This window comes from Penaeus chinensis, chromosome 17 (assembly GCF_019202785.1).
Source record: "Penaeus chinensis breed Huanghai No. 1 chromosome 17, ASM1920278v2, whole genome shotgun sequence".
Classification (NCBI taxonomy): Eukaryota; Metazoa; Arthropoda; class Malacostraca; order Decapoda; family Penaeidae; genus Penaeus; species Penaeus chinensis.
In genome coordinates, this window is record NC_061835.1 from 12885103 (window position 1) to 12902602 (window position 17500).

At 36.0% G+C, this 17500-nt stretch overlaps 2 protein-coding genes across 6 annotated transcripts in view; one reads left to right on the forward strand and one right to left on the reverse strand.

The window, feature by feature from the left end:
- Nucleotides 1-706, forward strand: part of LOC125034176 (filamin-A-like) — a gene marked incomplete at its 5' end in the record, with an annotated part of 125693 nt that extends 124987 nt beyond the window's left edge. For both annotated transcript variants that reach the window (XM_047625857.1, XM_047625859.1), the window contains 1 exon segment: nt 1-706. This exon segment is cut by the window's left edge and continues 838 nt beyond it.
- Nucleotides 707-3191: 2485 nt separating this feature from the next.
- LOC125034338 (formin-like protein 5) overlaps nt 3192-17500 on the reverse strand; it is a 17355-nt gene continuing 3046 nt past the window's right edge. For 2 of the 4 annotated variants that reach the window (XM_047626151.1, XM_047626149.1), the window contains exons 3-9: nt 16616-16777; nt 15837-16021; nt 15386-15515; nt 14947-15125; nt 13561-13695; nt 11777-12017; nt 3192-11267 (exon numbers count right to left, since the gene is read on the reverse strand). In XM_047626151.1, coding sequence (XP_047482107.1) covers nt 11083-11267; nt 11777-12017; nt 13561-13695; nt 14947-15125; nt 15386-15515; nt 15837-16021; nt 16616-16777 — 1217 coding nt within the window. In that variant the 3' untranslated portion in view covers nt 3192-11082. The remainder of the gene's footprint in view (nt 11268-11776; nt 12018-13560; nt 13696-14946; nt 15126-15385; nt 15516-15836; nt 16022-16615; nt 16778-17500) is intronic. The other 2 variants (XM_047626150.1, XM_047626152.1) reach the window with 2 other exon arrangements.

The following is a 17500-nucleotide window of genomic DNA, read 5'->3' on the forward strand; positions in this document are numbered from 1 at the left end:
TGAAATTATAATAAATATTATTTAGCTAACATTCTAAATTATTATAGGTACTTAAAAACTTATAAAAAAAATAATATGTGCTTGATTTGCTCTGCTACTGAAGGCTAGGATACATAAAGCAAAAAATGCAAAAAAAAGTATATATTATTTCCCTCCTCTTCCCCCAAAGTATACAGAAGTTCATAGATTGAGTTTCCATGCTTGTATTTAGTTGTAAGAATGAAAGTTGCAATTTTTTTGCCATCAGATTCTTCGTAAATTGCTTGAGAAGTTCTCAGCAATCTTTCATCTTTCAGTCTGTACGTGTGATTCTTCACTTACTGTTACTTTGATTTTTGTTTTTTTTCTTCTTTATTATTATTATGATTATTATTTTTTGGGCAAATTCTAACAGTGATCAACCTACAGATGTTATAAGAGCGAGGATTCTTCAAAACCAATCTTACTTGGTGATGTGTATGATGATTTTGAATACCTTGCCAAACCCCATGATGAAATAGATGCTGATTAAGTGCCAATTTGACTTTCTATTCATTTGTAAATTGCTATGGCTTTATTGTTGCAGAGAAACTTGTGTTAAAGCTCCTCTTCAAGCCTAAATAGTTAACTCATTTGTAAGCTTGGTACTCAGACCCTCAAATATGCCATTGTGGCCCAGAGTATAAATATTTTCACAAGAGGAAATAAAAGGCTTAAGTGGGATAAATGTCTATGTTTTATTTCTTCCCCTTTTTATTGTATGTGTAAGGAAAGTTGGTGATTAGTGTTTTTTCCACATTAGGATGTTACGTTCAATTGAAATGATTTTGTTGTGGAATAATCATCTATGTGAGAAAAAAATGTCATTTCACATTGCTGTTATGTCATGTCATATACACTTAAAAAAAAAAAAAAAATGAAGGAAAGTGTTACTGTTTGAAACACACACAAAAAAATAACTGAACTGTCTATAAATAAGATATTTAAATAGCCAAACACATCCATTTTATGGAAAAGGAAGATTCAAATACTGTATATCATTTCTTCTCATTTTAGAAATAAACTACAATATACCTTTAAAACAAGAATGCAGTATCCTTCCTGATAAGGAGAACAGTAGTATAAATATCTAATTTGGGAATTTTTGTAACTGTTAAAATGACAATTAAGCTTGACCCACAGTTACCTAGAAGCAAAATTGCATTAAAATCCAACTGTGCAAAAATGTGCATACATATTTAATGTGACTGACCCCAAATATTATGGGAAGCGATTCGAAATGGTTACTGTAAGAAACAGTTTAATGCACTCTGAATTACAATAACTGAAATGCTTAGCAATATAATATCAATTAAATTTAGTTTTATGTTTCAGTGTTATTCCTGACACCTTTCAGACCTCACATGATGAAAGTTATAGACCTCGGGGGGGGGGGGGGGGGGGGGGGGGGGAGTTCTATATCTTAACACCAAGATAAAAAATTATAGAGGTGTCATAACATACCTACACTGAGACATTTATCAAACAATTGCATGACATATGAAAATGGAGGAAATAACAGTTAAGCATTCAGACTTCTTCATTCACTGTCTTCCACAGAGAATATGAGCCTTAATAAACTTCTCTCCCCACATACATTTGTCAAGGCCATATGAATTACAACTTTCTAGCTTGTGTCTTTGAACTGCTAGAAAGAGTTGAAACCAGTCTCAGAAAAGGTTTCAAGGCATTAAAAAATACATGTGAATAGATAAATGGAATTTTGTTTTTATAATTCTCACTTCCATACTTGGTTATGAATACATCTCCTCTCTCAAAAAAAACACCTATGGCATTGCAAACTACCTTGGTATCTAAAATCTTCAAAATTTCTAGCCAGACATTCCCACTATAAACAAACGCATTCCCTACATGGAGAAATCTGGCATTGATTTTCTTAATCGTACAAGTCTTGACACAGACAAAATTTCCTGTATATAGCTAAAAACAAAATAGGGATTGTAAATAACATATACAGTAGAGTGAATGTAAACTCATAATTTATGTAGTGTATGTTCCATTTTAGTGCATTTATAAGTGTTGAGGAATTTAATGGAGTGAAGTTCAAATAAGAATTGACAGTCACTATAATTTTGCTGGCTGAAACGGTTTTAACCTTTTATTTATATGTGTGTGTGTGCTTGTATGTGTACATTCATAAACACTTTAAATCTTATATAAGATGAGACTTGCAAGAGATTCATAATCTTGTTTATAAACAGATATAAGATGAGACTTGCAAGAGATTCATATTCTTGTTTATAAACAGATATAAGATGAGACTTGCAAGAGATTCATAATCTTGTTTATAAACAGATATAAGATGAGACTTGCAAGAGATTCATAATCTTGTTTATAAACAGATATAAGATGAGACTTGCAAGAGGTTCATAATCTTGTTTATAAACAGATATAAGATGAGACTTGCAAGAGATTCATAATCTTGTTTATAAACAGATATAAGATGAGACTTGCAAGAGATTCATAATCTTGTTTATAAACAGATATAAGATGAGACTTGCAAGAGATTCATAATCTTGTTTATAAACAGATATAAGATGAGACTTGCAAGAGATTCATAATCTTGTTTATAAACAGATATAAGATGAGACTTGCAAGAGATTCATAATCTTGTTTATAAACAGATATAAGATGAGACTTGCAAGAGATTCATAATCTTGTTTATAAACAGATATAAGATGAGACTTGCAAGAGATTCATAATCTTGTTTATAAACAGATATAAGATGAGACTTGCAAGAGATTCATAATCTTGTTTATAAACAGATATAAGATGAGACTTGCAAGAGATTCATAATCTTGTTTATAAACAGATATAAGATGAGACTTGCAAGAGATTCATAATCTTGTTTATAAACAGATATAAGATGAGACTTGCAAGAGATTCATAATCTTGTTTATAAACAGATATAAGATGAGACTTGCAAGAGATTCATAATCTTGTTTATAAACAGGCTTACAGTTCAGTTTTTATCTCATGATTCATGTTGGATTCCAATAAGTGAAAAATATTTTTTTGGATTTTTCCTGCTTAAGAATGCAGGAAAAAATGACTTGTATCATATTCTCTCTCCATAAAATCTAATAGTTCATAATTTGTAATTTATATGTAATATAACTGGTACGTAATATCCTTGGGAATAAAACACCAAATAATTTGTTAGCTATATTTCATTACTCATTTTACAGAATCTACCTTTTTAAAGCTTTCTTTAGACCAGGTTGGACAAATCTGGCTCTCCTATCATACCCTCTACATTACTGTATGTCATTTCACATATTTGACTTGCTAGCATTGCTTCCCCTCAGATGCAGTAGCACTTGGGCCAATTTTTATACCTTTGTCTGGCGAGTAGCCCTCCAGCAATGACTACCCTGCACTTGACACACAACACGTCAGGCCAGAAAGCTCCTGACCCGAACTCTGAGAAATGCTCTGATTCCTCCACACTTTGTGTTTAATTTCACAAAAATATTTTACCATGTTACTTTTAAACTCCATGAGTGACACGAGACAAATGTAGATACTCTTATACAACTGTACATATTAATCTCATTAAACATTCAAGAGAGTATCTATACATGGGGATGTTCTGCAATGTTCAGAATAATCTGCAATCACATCTATGTTTTGAGGCACTTCCTATTACATATTGCATAAAATGCTGGCATAAAGCAGTCTGCCTAGCTGTGGGGCAAACTGTTGCAACTTGTGTGGAATAACAATTTGGATCAATGTTAATAGCATTATTTCCCCCTAAGATCTAATGACATCGATCAGCGACATTTCATAACATCTGAACAAATGTCCAAGTCCAGTCTTAATTTTATTTATTTATTACTAATCAGCCAACAATATTCTAAAATAAATAGGCAATTAAATCTCACAGACTTTAAAAAATATTTCTTTCTACAACAAATTTCACATGTTAAACAATATTGCTCTGAAAAATGGCAGCTGACGATGGCTATGATTCCTTGCACAGAATATTATGGCCAACCTGAGTATTTTCTTTTTTCCTTTTTTTTGTATTTCTTTTGCCAGTGAAGTCTATGTACTCAGTGAAAATGAAAAAAAGAGAAACCATGAAATAAATACGAAACTACGATTACACTTCTGTTAACACGTCAACACAATCAACTATCACTTTCTATGACAAAACCAGAAGACAAGATGCAGTGAATCATGCAACTAAAATATTACAGATATCACATTATCATAGAGAAAAGAGGAGGTAAGAAATGGCTAATAAATAATAGATTAAATGATTAATATAAGGTTGACCTTAGAACAATATGAATATATGAGATGCACTTTTCACCTAACACATATATCACCACCTGAAATGAAACTAACAAATGGGTAGCTTTCGGCACTTGATCATACTGGATGAAAAAAGAAGTCATTTTTTTCCTTCCTTCAAATTTAAAACAGGTACCTTAATTTTTACTTAAAAATGGATTTTCTGAGTTGCTAAGCAAAATTCATGATGGATAACCCAATGTTTCTTTCAACTTTATTATGTTTTAATTCATACATTTTTTTTTTTTTTAAATCATTGGTGACATGTTTAGATACATGAAAAGAAAAGAGAGCTATATAAATATATCTAATAACAAGAGTGAGAAATAAAAATGAAATAAAAAAAACAGCTGTCATCTATAGTTCCTAGCTGTCAGATGATTGAATTTGCATTCAACATGCATATTTAAGTACAGTATAAAATGTATTTTCTCTATAATATCATGCTATCTTTGGAACACATTAACCAATAACAATCGTTGCCAATGCACTGATCACCTATCCAATCAAAGCCAATCTAAGCTCAAAAAGCCTCTTTATTTGATTCCCCAACAATTTATTATGCTCTTTACATGTTTTACACATCATTTGGCATCAAGACAGGAAGACACAAATTAACAAATTGGATGCATAAGCCCAGAAACTAAAGATCAATGAGGAGCATAAAACATCCTTATTTAACCAAGGATTGATCATCTTCTAACATCTATTACACAATACGAAATTTAAACTTTCAACGCAATGGACATTTGCAGGTAATTTACAAACAATTTGAGAATTTTCTTTTAACATCATGGGATATCACTCTGGGGAATTCAGACCTTAATAATAGTGTTGTGTGAGTATTCATAGAGTTTAGCAAAGGTAGAGGGCAGAGTGTCTCAAGTTCGTGTGCCACTAACTCAAATTGGGTATAAGTATTATACATGTAGGACACTTTTTTACAAACTCATCTTTTAATTTTTTTTAACACCATAACTTACTTATAACATAGTTCACTCTTACAGAACATACTTATTTAGCAAATACTTAACTAAAACCAACATGTTATTTCTATTAGGAAGAAAAAAAAAAGGAACAATGCTTTAACAATTCACTTTTCACTGTAAACTTATCACTATAATGCAGTTTGTCATAATACAAACTTGTCAATATTAAGCAATGAGTTACCTACACAACAAAAGACTGAGAAACTCTTGAATTAAGAGAAGTTTTAAAAAGATATGAATGGTGGATACAAACAAGACTCAAAGACTTCATATGTAGCATAGACAACCATGTGAGGCGTCAAGTGAAGTCCCATTCCATGCTCTCTCCCTCAAGACATCTGTGTTCGTGGCAGATGACAATTATCTGCATGTGGTTTACGACAAATAAATGTTTTACAAGTATCTGTACTTCCTGGATATACTGGGACAACACTGTTACCTCTTCCATGGCAATCTAATCTATATTGTTACCTTAAAAATCAACAGTAGAGGGAACAACAAACCCACACAAACAAGGATAACAGAGTAAATACATGGTACATCTTGACTTAACTAAAGAAAATAAACCTGTACATCATAACTCTTTCTATATACAATCATTAACATGGCCACATACCATCAGCAACGAACTCAGGAAGAAGTTCACAAGCGATAACAAGAACAAAATGTTGCTTCAGGCTAACCGTATGGTTCCTTCATATTGCAAGGAAGACGAACATTTGCTACGTGATTCAAATTCAGCTTGATGGTTTGGCTTGTGGCGAGGGCAGTTCAGTGTTTGTGCTGCAGGCCATTAAGACGGTCCTCACCCTGCAGGGGGGGTGAACTGGCCTGCCACAACCCTCAGAAACCTCAAAATAAGCAATCACGTGGCAGATTTGGCGGACGGGCAGCAATACTGAATCACTTCCTTTATAGCACCTCATAACGGCTGACAGTGAAAGAAACCAGTAAGTATAAAAGATAAAATATATTTTAAAGTAATCAATATGAAAATTTTCATAAATTATTCTGTGACAACCCACTTTTCACATGCAACTTGTATGCACGTAACTAGGACTGGGAAAAGTCACATGGTTAGGTGATCTGGTTAAATTGTTCACGCTTCAAAAAAACAAAAAACACATTGACATCTGTCAGCCATCTGGAGCCAAACAAGAAATTATTATCAGCTTTGCTACATTAGCTAGAACCTTTATGTTGCATAGCTAGGTACGTACTGTAGTAGGTAAAAATTAGTACGCAAAACATTTGGATGTCTACATTATAAATGGGTCTATAAATACTATAAAAAACATTTCTTTCAAAGGAGGCGAATAGCATCCCATTCTGAAGCCATATATACAGTGCTGTTGAGCTGTGTTTGTAACCTATAACTATTTTCTCCCTAACAAACCACGAGAGACACAATCTAATTTCCTCTTATTGTCTTCAACATTAACAATAGAACACTTTATCACTATCTTGTTATTGCTATCCAACTATGTTTGTTGTTTGTATTATAATAATCACTTTCAATGGCTAAGTAGTAGATATTTTGGCTATAAATTTACACCTTTGTACCTGTTGCCATATATATAATATACATTGGCCAACGCACAGTCACTCTATCTGGATTATAGCAAAATTATTTCTTCTTCTCACCAAAGCAAAATTTTTAGGATCATCCCATACTCAACCAAGATAATTCTTATGATTCTTTTTGTGCCATAAATATCAAAATAGAGCCAGTAGGCACTGGGAAACAAACCTTTTTAAAGAGCTTCGTTGTCTAGTTGCATAGAAAATTACCGCTAAACGTCACCTTGCTTTTGCACAGGAGAATGAGATTCGTGGAGCATCTTTCAACAAATAAATATAAATTTCAGAACTTCTCATGCATTTAAACTTTATATACTGAGTATTTATTACGTCACAATAAACTTTATGCAAAGTGAGTTTGTGCTGGGCATCTGCCATCCATTATTTGCATGCATATATTCTGCTTACCACAGGAGAATGATGCATTTCCGTACACTTTTGAAATATTGAGTGTAACTTGCATTACATAATGTAAAACACAACTTACTGCAATGTAATATTATGTACTACTATCAACTATGATGTCAAGCTTTGGCAGGGACACCACAACCACCAGAGTATAGTTATATCTATAAAAATTTATTGCATTAAGAAAAAAAAAATATCTTAATTTTAAATGAGTAGATGAGATACTGAGGATTATACAAAAGAAGTATATATGAAAAAAGGAAATAAAAAGAGAGAGAAAAAAACACAAGAAGATCAACAAAGAAAGATATAAAATATATAACTTATAAATATAATATCTAGCTTGCATTATCTTTACATTTGCTAGTTATTACTGATCACTTAAAGGGACAGAAAACAATGAAAAAAATATAATAACAAATAAAAAAAGTTTATATCATTTTCACATTTATCTTTAGGAGATAATGAAACAGCTTTAAAAAATATGAAGCAATTACGCTGGTAAAAATCACAGAGGATGTGGGCTTAGCACTCAAATAATTTTTTGACGAAAATTAACATGAATTATCCATGTGCTTAATTTATGTATTTGTTTCTATCTACATTTAATGCAGCAATCTTAACTAAAATACCATTCATGTGAACAGTCTAGGATGGCCAATGTGAACAAATCATGTGAACAGTCTAGGATGGCCAATGTGAACAAATCATGACACTAAGAGCGAGCAATCCATCTGTGTATGAATCCAGCATTATATATTAAATAAACAATGATAATTTGAACTCAATAAAAAAAAAAAAAGCGTCTTGAAACAACTGACAGTGAACACAAGTTACAACTATTACTCTCAAATCCCTTATTAGTTAGTTGGTCTTAAAACATGGGATGGATATAATAGTTAAACCTTACATCAGTAATTCATATCTCCTAAATATATTAGTATACAAAAGTACTCTAGCAGGTGTTATAATATTAATGCACCATACCACCAAACCTGAATCAAATCCTTATAAAGAGGATGTTCAACATTGTTATGCAATATATGAAACACTGGGCAATTGATCATATTCTGTCTCGGTCTTGTAAGGTTGTCGTCGTGCAGGTTGCAGGTACTTCCACTGCCCAAGTTCAAGGTTTGGGTTTTATTTCTGGACATCAAACCTTTGTGGAACAGTGTTGCGACTTGTCCATGGATGTTTAGGATTTGACGACATCTCTTATTTCTTTTAAATTCCGAGATCCGAACGACTTAATGTTCCGCAACGTATGACACTTTTGTTAGCTGTGGTTGCCCAGCAGGTGAGAGATGACTCTTGTGGCATCTTACAGTAACGCATTTAAAAACCAATATATGGTCTTTGTACTTTTATAAAACAAAAACAAGAAAAAAATAATAATATTCCAATTAAAGCTGACATCTTGGACTACATATAGTAGAGTACTTAGATAATAAAATTTTCTGCACTGAATAGAGACCTAGGGCAATTTCTTTCTCCTGTAAAAGCCACAAAAGCAACTCTCCTCTTGCAAGATGCTCCTCTGTTTATGCTTAAAGAGCTACAAAGGCTGTAGTTTTGAGGTACTTTGGCCGGCTTAAAGTTAGCTTCAAATGTCAGTGCTAGCTGCCACAGTCTTTTCGTACTTCCTTTAGAGTGTTTACGGAAAGTACAAAGGACTCTTACACAGAGAAGCTGACATTTACGAGATACAATAAGCCTGGCTGCACTCATCAGAAACAGCCAAAGACACTATCTACTAACTGTGGCTTTGTAAAAATGGCCTACCTATGCGCAGGAAGTCATGGTTCTACAATTCTACGATTACCTGATGTATCACAGCATGCGTACATCTAAATACTAGCAGGCATCACTCTAGGCACAGTACTAGAACACGCAGAGCTATACAACTGTGGCGGCACCCAGTGTTTGCATAATGTACATCAACCCACTGCTTTTCTGCTAACACAGTTCTCTTGTTTAACTTAATGTACAACCTTCTCAGCATACATATCTGCTTACATTGCATGTGCATTCATGCATATACTGACATGCATGCACACATGGATCTGTAGGCAGACATAGAGACACAAGCACGCATGAATGTTAACACATACAAACACACCCATACAAATGAACACATATACTCTTTTCAGTCCATATTTGATACTTTTTGACTATGAGTGAGATAATGTTCGTCACTGGAACTTGGCTCTCTTTCTGGAAAAATTTGTGGTAAATCCCTAGCATTTTGGACAATGGTTTTGGCACATGAATTTGAGCTATCCCTAACTCACAGCCAGGATGACTTAAGATGTGGAACCAGTGCTCTTGGCTGCGAACAGATGGTGAATCTTTCCCCCTCTTGGCATTCTTGACCCACTTAACCAATACATATATGGCACCAGTAATCAAACTGTTAACCCTAATAGCACATTTATAGTCCAGTACTGCTAACGGAGCTATACCTAAAAGGCAAGATGTCAAGGATACTGAATGGTCAGTCTCTGGCAATATACTGTTAAGTATCTTTTTTCACCTCCAAGCCACCGCCAGCACATGAAGACTTGCATGCCATATGCACTGCAGTGACTTATCCTCGACATCCCATGAGATCATTTAACAAATTTTGGAACAAAGAAGAGAAAAGAATATACACTCGATAAATATGAGGGTTCGTGGTGGATGCATATCACAAAGCCAGATAAATTCACCACCTACAATCAGTAGGAAAGGAGACACCTCATGTCTACCTCATGCCAAAAATGCTGGCACGATATACACATCAGGTTATCTGCTAAGCCAATTCTAACATGTTGCTAGTTGAAGACTTCTGGCTTGAACACTCATCCTACACTAGCATACTCTCCTCTGTCAAGCCTGAGTCAAATCGGACGCATAACTCCACTATGAAGAGTCCTCCACACCCCAAGATACACATGGACGACAGCACATATCACTTCTCCACTCCTAAGAGTCTTTTTGAACAACTTGCATGCATGTGAGGACAATACTGCATCCTTGCCCACACATGAACTCGCACTGAACACATCAGAACCTGGTTGGATTTAAATGATCTCGCAATATCACCATCCAGTCTAAAATCCTCTTTGTTACGTGGACATTTACATATGAACACAAATAAAAACAACTCCTCTCTGATACTGAAAATGCACAACCATGAACTCTACTTGCTTTGCTGAAAGCTATAAAGCACTTACATTACTTATTGCATGTTTGTTCGCTGGCACTGTGATTCAGTAAATACTTGTCTGGCATCCACATCCAGCATTCCTCTTACACTAGGCTGGCAGAAGAACCTAAAATCATGCATGAGCTGGCCATACAGATCTAGGCTGAGGAGGCCTACGCCTGATACAGATTCATATCTACTTAACATAACTTGGCATCACGATAAGGTAAAGGTATTGCTCAATGTTGGCCTACGTTCTTTCTTTGTATATATATATATATATAAAAACATTTTGGCCCATATTTGGCACATGTATTACATAGATTAAGAGTCCTTCCTACAAAGAACAGACATTCAGCAGTACTGTAGGTTGTTGCAGGCGATAAAGATTCTCTCATCTTCTCTCTCTTTCTTAATTCCTTTCTTCCTGTTTTTCTTTCTCTCTTGCAATTTGCATTATCACTGTTTCGCAATAGCCTCTTTGAGTGACCCCCATCCTTTTCCTGAGGCCGAATGGTCGCCTTCCTTCTCTCCTTCCATCCCTCTTTCCTTCCTGCTAAGCGTTGTGGATGGTTATGTGGACTGAGACTTGGTGGGCGTGTGGGGGGCCCCTGGGTGTGCCCCTGGGCTTGTGTCTATGGCAGGAGGAGGAGGGGGAGGAGGCCCTGAGCTCCCTGATGGGGGGGGCCCTGCCGCCGCTGCCGCTGCTGCAGCAACGGAGGCCTCACTGCTGTGCACCACGGTCGTGAAGTACCGGTCTGAAAATGTCGAGATCCGTAAAACAAGTTTGATTAGGATTATTAAAAGTGCGTGGCTTGGCATGAGGAAGTTTGGATATGTGATCAATCACAGTGTAAAATCATTTCTTTGAGTCCATGCCTACTGTCAAGGAACAAGCACAATAATATCTTCTTGACTGAATCTGGAAATAAAATTCCTATATTTGAGGACAAAAATCTAATTATCTTTATACATCTTGTATGAAATTGGATTATCTTTATATACCCTGTAAAACAGTGCGCATATATTTTTTTCCTTTTAATCATTATTGTATTCACAATGTTCTAGCCTCATCAGAAGCCTAAATCTTACTATCAATACTTTACTCATAACATAGTCAGTAAAAAAAGAAAAAAAGAAAAAAAATATAATAAATAAATAAGTAAATTAAAAAATATAAAAATCCAACCAAACAAAACAAATAAACATAAATAAACATTAGAAAAAAAAAATTCCAACCCTCCCAAACAAAAATCCCGCCACCAACCATCCTCAATGAGCTGCGCGGAGGTGGCGTCAGCAGGCAGCGTGGGCATCAGCGTAGACATGGTCGTGTAGTCCATATTCTCGTCCAGGTTGATGAAGGGGGTGTTCCAGCGCGGCACAGGAGGGGTGGAACGAGGGGTCGTGCGCGGGGTGGTTCCAGGGGACGTGAAAAGGCTCATGCTTGTGGGGGATATGACACCCGACATGGCGCTGACTGGACTCATGCTGGAGTACGTGAAGAGCTGCCGGACGAGAGACGAGCATCGGTTGAGAAGGGGATTGGGCGCGGGAGTTGTGTGCGTTGCTATAATTTTTGCTACGACGACTTTTATCATTATCATAAATATTATCATTACCATTACTTATATTATTATTTTATTAATTTATATCATTATAATTACTTTTACTAATATTATTATTATGATTATTATCAAAAAAAATTCATTACATTTATTAATAACTGATTTAGTTAACAGAAGTAAATAAGCAGATTATTAATACTGTGGGATATGATTTTAAGTATGAGAGCTTAATTTTTTCTTGTTTTATATGACTTGTCTTAAACATAAAAGTATAATGAACAAAATGTAAAATGACACCGAGAGTGTGTTCATCTGATTTCCAAAAATGTTCTCTTAATACACATTTCAAAATAATTAACAGTGCCTATATGAAGGTTCAATCTATCCTTAAAAACATCTAAATTATTACTGCAAACTTAAACATCTACAAAATAGCAAATAAAATCACTTATTCTAAATAATATCTTCATAGCCTTTTACATGAAAAATATAATATACGTAAAAAATAAGAGTAATTACCTACTGGTAAATAATAACTATAGGTCAATGCATCTTTTAAGTTTTATAATTAGATAAACACACTATAATATGAAGACACAAACACACAAACAAGCACATGAACACACACAAAAAAACACACCCATGCATACATATGAAAACAAACACACACACACACACACACACACACACACACACACACACACACACACACACACACACACCTTCCCGCCCTTACTCCTACTTTTCAATCCAGTAACAGTGAAATATACTTGACACTTTTCAGAACTTCCAATATGCAAGATACATGATTCCCGAAGCTGCCCTCACTCCCTCTTCCTCTCCCCTCTTCCTCTCCCCTTTCTCCCCTCTTCCTCTCCCCTTTCTCACCTCGTTCATGACTCATTTCTGAATTTACGAACTTACCTTGACTTTTTTTTTTTTTAATATATTTCTTAATTATATATATATATATTTTTTAAACCTTGCCTATGTTCTACCCTCAACTTTGAAATGTCTACATCTTTTGATCAAGACAAAAAAAGGGTCTTACTACTAGTGAAAAAAATTATTACTAGAAATGTATCAATAAATACTATAATTGAGTTAAAAGATAGAGGAGACAGCGAAGAAGGGATGGAAGGTGTGAGGGAGAGAGAGGGGGAGAGAGGTAGAGAGAGAGAGGGGGGGAGGGAAAAAGAGAGGGAGAGAGGGAGAGACAGAGACAGAGACAGAGACAGAGACAGAGACAGAGAAAGAGAAAGAGACAGACATAGACAGAGAAAGGGAAATAAGTGAAAGTGTGAGAAAGAGAGATACAAACAAAAAGACCCAGACAGCAAGCACAGATCTCGCCACTACGAAGGCAGTGCACCAACCAACCGCCACCTACCCAAGCGGCATGCACTTTCCCCATTAAAGTACCCCAGCACCACCTTGCCCGACCCCAGACCCCAAGACGACCCCAAGAGGAGGAGGAACCCACCTGGCCGTGCTGATGGTGGTGGTGGTGGGGGGTGTGGGAGGGGGGGGTATCATGTCGGCTCGTGATGGCTAAGCGCAGAGGACCATCCTGCCGGTACATACGCACACCTCCAAAGCTAGCGTCACACACAAACATCTATGGGGACCGTCCATTGGTTATTTGTATGTGCACGGTAAGTCCAATTCATAATTTTACTCTATGGTATTTCTTTAAGGGGGCAAAGGCCAATTACTCATCTTCTAAATTTGTGGGATGCTATAAGCTCTGGATTTCATTATCTATCTTTGGAGAGATTTTTATTAAACCGATAACAAATGAACGGTCCAGGATGGGGCATGCTCAGGGCACACTGCAGTGTCTATCTAAGGTCAATGCAGATATTGAAACAAACGAAAAAAAAAAAAAATCCAAAAAATAGTTCATATATGATCCAAAACATTTTTTGAGAAACTGAATAGAAGGGTTGCATATGATTATATCTTCATTACTGGCAATGACATTTGTGTTATTCCTAACATACTGAAAATCCCTCTTACAGGTCATGTCTGGATATCACAGACACACAAGCATGTATGTAGCTGGGTCATGTATTAAATTTTTTCTCCGTGCATTTCTAGTGATTTACTCTGACAACAATAGAACATGTATTAGCAAAAATTCAATTTGATTATATTTACTCTTCTTCCCCCATTTGGAATATGAAGTATGATCTGGAATCGTTAAAATTAACAATCTGGCATATATATATACAATTAACCCAGCCACCAATGATAAAGGCAATACTGCATTATAGTTACTGTTAACATTACTGCTGAAATAAGTATTATATTTCTGCAGGATAGTATTAGTAACTGTCAGGAATGCTATGTATTACAATCTGTTAAATTGCCATTCAATATTAAATATCTTATAAAATGTCTTGCATTTGTAAAATTGATTATGCATCAAACAGCAAAATCTCATAAGAATGTGGGCAACCTGTCTGTCCATATTCAAATCAATTCCTTCTTTGATCACTTTCTGTCAGCCACATTTACCCTGACTTCTCTACAAAAGGTAAAAGCTTTGCTTTATGACTTTATGTAGCAAATGTATAGCTTTATAATAGTTTGTGAGCCTCTGTAGCACGAATTCCCTTTTCCCTCTTCTCCATAGGACAATATAAGTTTGCTAATACAAGAGCATGTATCGCCTCTTACAGACATGAACCATAAGTCAAAATAAAAATCCATCCGAGATAAGATACACATTTCAGGGGGGGGAAATAAATACAATGAAGCAACCACATACAACATAAGACCAAAAAATATCTGACCTTGAAAGAGTAAAAGAAAAAAAAAAAAAAACGTAACACGAGCGAGCTCTTAGTTGCACGTCATACTGTACCTGTGAGACTGGCGGAGCGGAGGTGGCGGGAGGCGGAGAGCTGAGTCCTTCGTCGCGTCGGTCGGGAGGCGAGACATCTGGAAGGATAGACCCTCCATTACCTCCCCCACTACTTCCAGCAGCTGAGTGTGGGGGGGAGACGGGCCCCGGAGAAACGCTACCACTGTGGGCCAGGTCAGCTGTGGGAAGAGGGAGGGAATCAGATTGGCGCGATGGATCTGCGTTTCCGATTTCTGTCATGTCACTGTTTATAGTGCTATCTTCTAATCAGATTCTAGATTTAGAAATCCTCGCTCTCTAAAAGATTTTGTCTAATCAAAATCATCGCCATCTACATAATCTTCCAAAATAACACAACTCATTAAAAAAAAACAAAAAAAAAACCTACTCATGAATATTTCACTCTATTCCTACATCACCTTAGTGCACACAACTGTACCTGTGGAGCGAATGATGGCAACGGGCCGTGCCATGGGCGGTGGAGGTGGAGGGGGGAGCATTGTACCTGCTGTGTAGTAGCCTCCCTGGATTTTGGTCGGGCTGCGGGACACGCCGGGAGGAGAGGCTTGCTGCTGGACGGGTGGGCATTGTTAGAGACGTGTGACATGATGTGCAAAATAGTTATTTTCCCAGAATGGAAGATCATTTGAAGGAGGAGTTTAATTTAAGAATTACAGGGCTTCAGTCAAGTTATGAAAAAAGATGGAAGTGTTTATATATATACATACATACAGCTGTGGTAACCTAACTACAGTTTATATTGTCACACATTTAAACTTCTGAGCCATAAAAGATAAATATATCCACTCATTACATGGAACAAAAAATTAAAACCCCATTCCTCACTTGGGATAAAACGGTAAAAAAAACAAAAACAAAAAAAAACCCACCTGCGTATGTTGCGTATTCTGAGCCTCCTGGCACACGAGCGTCACAAAGTCTGAGAAAGTGTCATGTCCGTTTTCATGGTATTTGGTGGGCGATGCTGGAGCTGCCTCGTGATAATAGCTGGGGGTCGCTGCCATCACAGTGCTGCTTAGGGACATTGGGGGCAGCACTGTGGACGGGCACAAGACTGTTCGGGAGGAAAGAGTCAGTTGGTTTATGTTCGTTGTCGTGGGGTTTTCTCTCTCTTTTTTCTCTGCCTTGTGACATACATTATATGTATATTATCATATTGTCTGTTTTTCCATGTATTATCAATGATATATTTCAGAAAAAAGGGCTTCGCTAAGGTTATCTACTTCAACTGTTATTTTCACACGACCCAGACTTCACTACATTCTGTGACAGCATCAAATACGTAACAAATCTCTTTCTCACACAAACACATGCGCGTACGTGTACACACACACACATACACACACGCACACACACACACACACACACACACACACACACACACACACACACACACACACACACACACACACACACACACACACACACACACACACACACACACACACACACACACACACACACACACACACACACACACACACACACACACACACACACACACATACACACACACACACACACACACACACACACACACCACCTACTATCAACCCATCCCACTAAAAAAAAAAAGAAAAAAAAAAGAAAAAAAAAAATACACACACACACCAACACAGACACACACATAAAGTCGCCCATCATTCACCTTCTCGATTGTGTGGCGAGACAACGGTGCGTGTGTGCTGTTCGTGACTAGACAGTGACTCTACAGAAGGAGTTCTAACTACAGGCTGTAGACCACCTGACGCAGCTATGGTAACTTTTCCTCCACTGTGCACCAGGTGGGGAGAGTGTACCGATGGGGGACCTGTGTTCAGCGGCAGCAGCAGCGGCAAGGGAACGGGGGGGAGGGGGGGAGGAAAAAAATCAAAATTGTAAATGAATAAAAATTGAAAGGAAAAGAAATTCATTGCATGGAGAGTTTTTTCTTGTATCATATATGTGTATGTAATTTTTTTTTTTTTTTAATGCATGGATCTTATAGTGGGAATTAAAAAAGAAAAAAATTATCTCAAATATAATCATAATTTGTAATGTACTTCTTATAAACTGCAAAATGAAATTATCCAATTTCTTAGCAATAGCTGATATGGCTAATATCAAGTATTTTTTGAATTCTTATTTGTAATAAATATGATTTAATGTTATCAAAAGCCATATCTTATTCAAAGTTGAAAATTACATCATACTGGATTATTTTTTTTTCTTTTTCAATATTTTCACTTTCTTCTTCTTCTTCTTCATATGTCCAATAAAACATGAACAAAATCTGAATTGACAAAAGTATGAAAAGTGCAAAACTACATCTCACAATTTCACAATAACTCTCAACATCATTTACTGAAGAAAAAACACTATAACATATACTTCTAATACCTATGCTAAAATTTCTCTTCATCAGCAAAAGCAAATCAAACAAATAAAACAAAATGACAAACTTAAAATGAGCTCAAGAAAGGATTGAATAAAAAAAAAAAAAAAAAAAAAAAAAAAAAAAAGTTTCAGGTCATCCATAGGTTAATCTTAATAA